The 6,577-nt window shown below is 52.9% G+C and overlaps 1 protein-coding gene across 1 annotated transcript; it reads right to left on the bottom strand.

Moving 5' to 3' along the window:
• Positions 1–1,200: 1,200 nt before the first annotated feature.
• On the bottom strand, positions 1,201–6,274 carry SURF2 (surfeit 2). Its single transcript, XM_044440161.1, has 6 exons — positions 6,161–6,274; positions 4,652–4,806; positions 3,989–4,092; positions 2,967–3,161; positions 2,288–2,445; positions 1,201–1,439 (listed from the first exon to the last, which is right to left on the bottom strand). The coding sequence occupies exons 1-6, from the start codon at positions 6,251–6,253 to the stop codon at positions 1,356–1,358; spliced, it is 789 nt and encodes a 262-aa protein (XP_044296096.1). The 5' UTR covers positions 6,254–6,274; the 3' UTR covers positions 1,201–1,355.
• Positions 6,275–6,577: the final 303 nt, after the last annotated feature.

Genomic DNA, 6,577 nt, shown 5'->3' on the forward strand with positions numbered 1-6,577 from the left:
AACGCTCCAAGGCCACCCAAATCCTTTTTCTTCTGTGAGTAGTTGTTATTTTACAATCACAGTTGTTCCTTGATGGAAACATTGCACTCTGTAGTTTCAGGAGCAGCTCCGGCAGCCCCTGGCATGACGTTCTAGGGGTCTGCAGCTGAATCTCTCCCCCCACCACCAATGCCGTTTTGCTTTCCTTGCTCCTGGGAGTGCGAGAGCTGGAAGAGGGACAGCCACACTTCCAGTGACAGTTGAGTCCCCAGCAGTGAACAAAGCCGCTTACCTGGTGCTGGGAAGAATAGCTGATCTTTTGGCTCCGTCTGAGCATCTGCACGCAGAGACACAAACGGCCGCAATCTACAGCAGAGATCTTGCATAGTCTTGTTCTGAGACAATGCAGAGCAAATCGGAGTAAGCCTCCAGTGATTGTTTCGCTAGCACTGGACTGGAGAGACCTTTAAGAAGGTGTCGGGAAGGCGGAGACTGGTTGCTGCTCTCCATAGAAGGTCTCAAGAAGTGAACTGCCTCTGCATATGGAGGTTCCCTTTTAGCTCACTCCACAAACGCCTGGGTTTGTCCAACCTGCTTTTCAAAAAGCAGTTAATCTTGGAGCCTTTGTCAACATTTTGTCAGAGTAAACATAAGAGGTTGGGTGAAGTACTTCCCTCTTCATTTATCTCAGAGGCAGGGAACCTGGAGGCACCCCCCCCCCCATTTCTGGTGCACAAGTCTCAGCCACCGCTGCCAGCAGGTTTGAGGATGGGGACTGTGGCTCCAGCCTCTGGAGGGCAATGTCCCAAGAGCCAAGGCTGATCAAACTGGTTCCAGGGAGTAGTGACACCCCCATTTTAGGGGCAGGCCAACCCCTTTTGAGGGCTCCAAACACCATGAACGGAATATTCCATATGTGCATTTCCCCCACCTGAAGAGGCCGGGGACCCCAGCTTCTCTTCCAAAGTGCTCTTGGTGATGTTGGCTGGGGATGATGTGAGGTGGAGTTCTCACCCCCAGGTTGGGGACAGAGTATCACAGAATGGGCTTTAATGAGCCAACTTTTCTCTGGGAAAGTAGGCTCGCCCACTGCTGACCTTGAGCCACCAGGGCTGATCTGATCTGTAGAGCAATGTGCTACGCTTGGGCACAGATCTGATTTCTGGCTGTCCAGACAGAGAATGGTTAACACTTAGCAGTGCTTAAAAAAAAGTGCCAGGCTTTCTTTAACCAAATATAACCACATTTATTTGGTTTCCCAAAGAGAAAAAACATTTTGCCTAAAGCAGACACAACAACTGGACCAATCCGGTTCCGATCTTCGGTGCCAGTCTTCCTCATGCACAGGGAACTGGGTTTTGCCATGTGGGAAATGCCTACTTCCCACTGACAGCCTTCCCAAAGCTTTTGGGTTTCCTGTTCCAACTTTTGAACTTCTTCTTGAGAGAGCCTGCTTGCTTCTGAAAGAGAAATTCCACGTAAGCAAAGGTAAGTTGCAACTTGTAGGAATGAATGTGGAGAGCTGGGCTGGGATCTCGGTGGGCACAACCTGGCACCTGGGTTTGCGGTTCTACACACCTGGTCTTGCTGTTTGTGCTGTGGCTACCTGAGAAACTACTTGGAGCACTGAGTTCACAATCGTTACATATCCAGGGTAGGGAGCCATATTTGATCCCGTGTCTGGATTATTCCCAACTTCCAAGGAAGGCCAGAGATGCGTGAAGCCAGGTCTGCGCTTGTTCGTCTGCTGCTTGAGGAAGCGGGGAGCAAGCCTTCCATGGGGCTGCAGGCATCCACATTCCCCCAGCGATTAGGGCAGCAGTGAGGTCTCTGCCCTTGGAACAGGGATGCAGAAGGTCCTTCGGCCCAGTAACTGAATTCACTTCCGGTGAAGGACTTGGGCACCGCATCTCAGTGCTAGGTAGGGCTGAGCCAGCACACCAGGCCATAATAGCCAAGAGCTCCTAGTGGCAGTAACAGGTTAGGGGAGGCACCTCAACTTTCCAGAAGGGGGAATAAAATTAGAGAAACCGGCAAATGATTGGCGGTTAGAAAGAAACGGAAGCGGGGGGCTCACCTTTCCCTACTCCTTGCTATCTCTTTGCCTGTATCTGCCCTGCCTGAACCACAAGTCCCATTATTGCCATGCTGCCTACAGAGGATGGAGCTTGTATTCCAGCACATCTGGAGCTCTGGGAAATGCTGCTGGAGTCGTGGGGGTTGGTACTTGATCACAGCAGGAGGGCGATGGAGTGGAGGAGGGGAATCATCGCGCTCGTTTCCGTGTCAGAGCTCAGGGCTGCCTCACCTTTCCCCTTTTAGTGCCCACTTGCGAATCCACTTCCATCGCCCCACTTCCCTCTCCATTCACGCTGCCGTTCTCCACGGCCGGCCTGGCTGCCTCCTCATCACTCTCCGTCATGCCACTTTCCTTCTCTGCCAGATTTTTTTCTGGGAAAAGTTCAGCTGAGCAGAAAAACAGCCAACACAAAAGTGAAATTTGCTGCACAACCTCAAAAGGCGATTCCCCCTCTGTTTCCAAGTGTGTTTTTTTAGATTCTTAAGTAAATACATACAGGCTTGACTGCCCACGGGGTGGATACAGAATCACTTGTAACTTGAATGCTTCTCTAACGACAGCCCATGTGCACACGTGTTTTTGTGTGTGAACCCGGAAAAGTGGGTTGTTCTGCCAGGCTACAGGGGCAGCATGGGGGAGTCACCAGCACCCCCCCCATGTGTCAATACTGCAGCACCACAAAGGCTTTTGGGACAAAGGGAGGGAGCGGGCAAAGGAGAAGGGAAATGAGCAACCCATGGACTGAGAGATGCAGCGATGGTTTGTTCGGTCATCTCTCAGACAAGCCCTGGGTAGGTGAAAGAAATTGTGGGTTTGCCTTGTGTGCGAAGCCTGCCAGAAGGAGCCGGCAAACCTGCGGCAAGACCGGGCAACAGCCTGGCTGCCCCCCAGTCCGACGCCTCCTTACGTGGGTACAGGTCACTCATGCTGTCCTCAGACTCGCTCCCGTCCTCGCTGGACGGAGGCTCCCAGAACGCCTCCCTGCGGCCAGGCTGCCTGCCCTTGCTTGGCAGGTTCTCCTGCTGCTCTTGGCGCCGCCGTCGCTGCTTCTGGAGGAGGCAGGCCGGGATGTACTCCACGCCCTCCTTCTGACACGCTTCATCTGTGAAAGGAAATGCACTCCTCAGAGCACGCTTGTCAGAGCTGGTCATTAACTCGGGAAACGACTGGAATCGTACCTGCCGGTTTTGATGGGCACATGAGAAAATGTGAGAAGGGAATCTTCCACCACCAAACCGTCCTGACTGCCCCAGTTCGTCAGTGCAGGCCACGTCACAAACAGGGCGACCGATACCAAAACGGAACCTCTGTGTTCAGGGGAAGTCTAACCCGAACTCCCAAGGGCTGGGGACAAACCATGGGGGACAGACAGGCTGTTGGCCTCCATCTGGACTCCCAAATCCACCTTTACCCCGAGCGCCCCTAGTTTGATCCCCTGCAGTATGAGGTCGGATTCAGAAAAGATGCCGTTGGAATCACTAAGAGCTGCAGCCAGTCCTTGTCGGCAGCGCTGAGGGGGAGGGCGTGTGTAGGCCCTGCCCTGCCGGCTACGCAAACATTTAAAAACACTCACCCTAGATAACCAGACAGTCATTTCATTGGCATAATTTGACAGTAAAACATTTTTATTCTCCTGTATCTTGTTTTTTATTTCCCACCCTCTTTCCTGCTCAGGAATCTATTTAGGAGAACCAGTAATAAAATTTTGTGAGTGTACGTCGCCCCAGGCTCAGCACGTTAGCGGCTGGCCATCTAGGCAAAGGAACGTATCTGGAGATGAAAAGCATTACGAGGGTGAAATTGCCCACCCTGCCGGGAAGAAAGCATTCTGAGAACCGCACGGACCCCAGAGAAACAGGAGCCAACACGAGGAGAGACTTGGTTAGCTACGTCTCAACCAAGACTTGAGTTAGACTCATTCTGACTTACATCTGTGCAGTGCCTTCTGATAGCGCCGGCCTTGGACGTGGCGGAGGATGTGCTCCGGTATCTTGTTGATGTGCCGGAGGGTGAGCTTGCAGAACAGCTGATGGCTAGAAAAGAAAAGGGGGAAGGAGCGCATGGGACGGCCCCCATTGCAAAGAATTACCGCCTAGGAAAAGGTTATGCCAATGCATTGCATGGTGGCAGCCGGCCTGTTCACCACTTGTGAGGAACCCAAAGCGCCGCACACCACCCCCTACCCCATGTTTTTATCCTCACAACAACGCTGTGAGGGAGATTCGGCTGAAAGTCAGCGACTGAGCTGGTCGCTCAGTGAAAGCTTCATGGCTGAATGGGAGCTCGGGCCCAGCTCTCCTAAGTCCCACTCCAGATCTTGAACCACTTTGCTTCACTGTTTCTAGCCCAGTCTGCCCCTTCTCCATGAATTTCTAAATTCATTACACACACACACGCACACGTTTTCTTCCTCTTGCAAGGAACTTGGGGCAGTTTGTAAAAATACTTTTCCCCTTCCATTTTATCCTCCCGACAACCATGTGAGGTCAGCTGGTCCAACATCTACAAGGTCTCGAGGTGTGAAGAGCATCGGCGCTCGTGCGGGACTGACCCTGACACACACGGACAGATGCAGGAGGGGGGAACACGTACGGGTTCTTGGTACTGGGGACAATGTGTGGCTCAAACTCGCTGTAGTCCAGGACCCCTGGCGCCTTGCTGAGCCGCAGGTACTTCTTGCCACTGGTGTAGGCTTGGAGTTCGGGCAAACGGCAGGGCAGCTCATGCCCTGTCAACGTGCACCGGACCTGGAGGAGCAACACGGGAGAAAATAATACCCTGATGAGAAACCAGAGGAGACGCAGCCATCCAATATTCGGTGGGTGTTCGTTTTGCAGGTATTTGGCAGAAACCAAGCAGACTGCCAGAGGCGGATGTGTGAGCCCATTTGTACATAATTCGTGATCACTTCTAGCCACCAGCCAAGTTGTTAAACACAATTTATTATCTGTACAGCTTGTCTTTTTTGCCACAAGGAATCCAGGGCAGTTCACACAATTCTCTCCATTTCACCCCGTAACACCCTTCAAGGGGAGTCAGACTGAAAGTCAGTGACTGGCTCAAAATCACCCAGTTTTTGGAGTCGCACAGGCCACTAGACCACACTGTCTCTTCCTAAAAACACAAAAGAACATTAAAAACAACGCTTTAAGTATAACTGTTAAAAAGGCCAGTTAATAAAGGTACAAGACTGCTATAAACCACGCAGGTTTTTAAAAAAACCAACTTCTGCGTAACCAAATGCTATCTAACCTAGACCTTTTGCAAAAAGGCACAACTTTTAAACTAGTGTCAACTGTGGGGCAGGGGCCTCTTTAAGGTGGGAAAAATGTTGGGGACAAGCTTCTGAGCAGTCATTTGACATTACAACTCTCAGCACTCATGGCAGCTGGCTGGCCTTGCTAGCTGAAGCTGATGGAAACTGGGACTTCCCAAAATCTAGAGGGTACCAGATTGAGGAGAATTCCTCAACTGCCAGGTAAAAACCAGGAAGAATTCTGTGTCACTTAAAAATGAACTCCTTTCTAGAGGCCAAGGCTCCAGTCAACTGTAGACTCAAAATCTTCTGCCACAACACTCTATCCTTTCCCTAGTGTGGTGTCCTGGTTAAGGGACTGGGACTTCGGTGATCTGGGTTCTAGTCCCTGCCTGGCCGTGGAGCCCACCAGGTGACTTTGCGCCAGTCACAGACAGCCCAACCTACCTCACAAGGTTGTTGTGTGGATAAGTCTGAGAGCAGCAGGAGGGGAATGATGTAAACTACCTTAAAAATTCAAAGGCGATATTTAATTCAGATAAATAGTGGGATGTGAACCAACCAATTCCTAAAGGTAGCGGGGAGTTTCTCTAGGTAGGCTAGCCATTTTTTATTTCTTAAAAAAAGTACGCAATAACATCGTGCACTGCCAAGCTGCTTAATTTCGCCGTACTTCCGGCATAAGAGCCTCCGCCAACCCAGCGTCGTCCGCATGATTTGGACTACAATAACCACCTGGCCTGGATGGCCTAGGTGGGCGGGGGATGATAGACGCTACAGCCCCGAGCCTCCGGAGAAGCCTCACTGGCTGTGCGACGAGGCGCAGCCCTGGCGGCCAGACCCACCTTCCTCCCCGGCGGGATGAGGCGCAAGGCCGGGTGCGACTGCAGGAACCGCTCCAGCTGCCCAGCAGCGGCGCCCGGAGCCCGCTCGCACATGGCGGCGGCGGCGCGCGCGGTCCCAGGCCTTGGGGGCGGGGCCTGGGCGGGGCCAGCGTCGGGGCGGGGCGAGAGGGCGGCCAATCAGGTCGTGCCTCGCGGAGGAGGGCTCGGTCGTAGGGGTAAGGGCCAACAGTATGCCAGCGACCCCTGCCCACTTCTGGCTTTTCCCTGAAGGCCTCCCTTTGCGAGGTGGGAAAGTGCGCGTGCTGAGTCCGCCCCTGGTGGGCTGCTGCTGCTGCTGCTGCTGCTGCTGCTGCTGCTGCGTGATTTCATGCTCAAGACTCTGCCCTTCCGCCACATGGGGCTGTCCAGAAGCGTTAG

Source organism: Varanus komodoensis, unplaced genomic scaffold, assembly GCF_004798865.1.
Source record: "Varanus komodoensis strain SLA01 unplaced genomic scaffold, ASM479886v1 scaffold36, whole genome shotgun sequence".
Classification (NCBI taxonomy): Eukaryota; Metazoa; Chordata; class Lepidosauria; order Squamata; family Varanidae; genus Varanus; species Varanus komodoensis.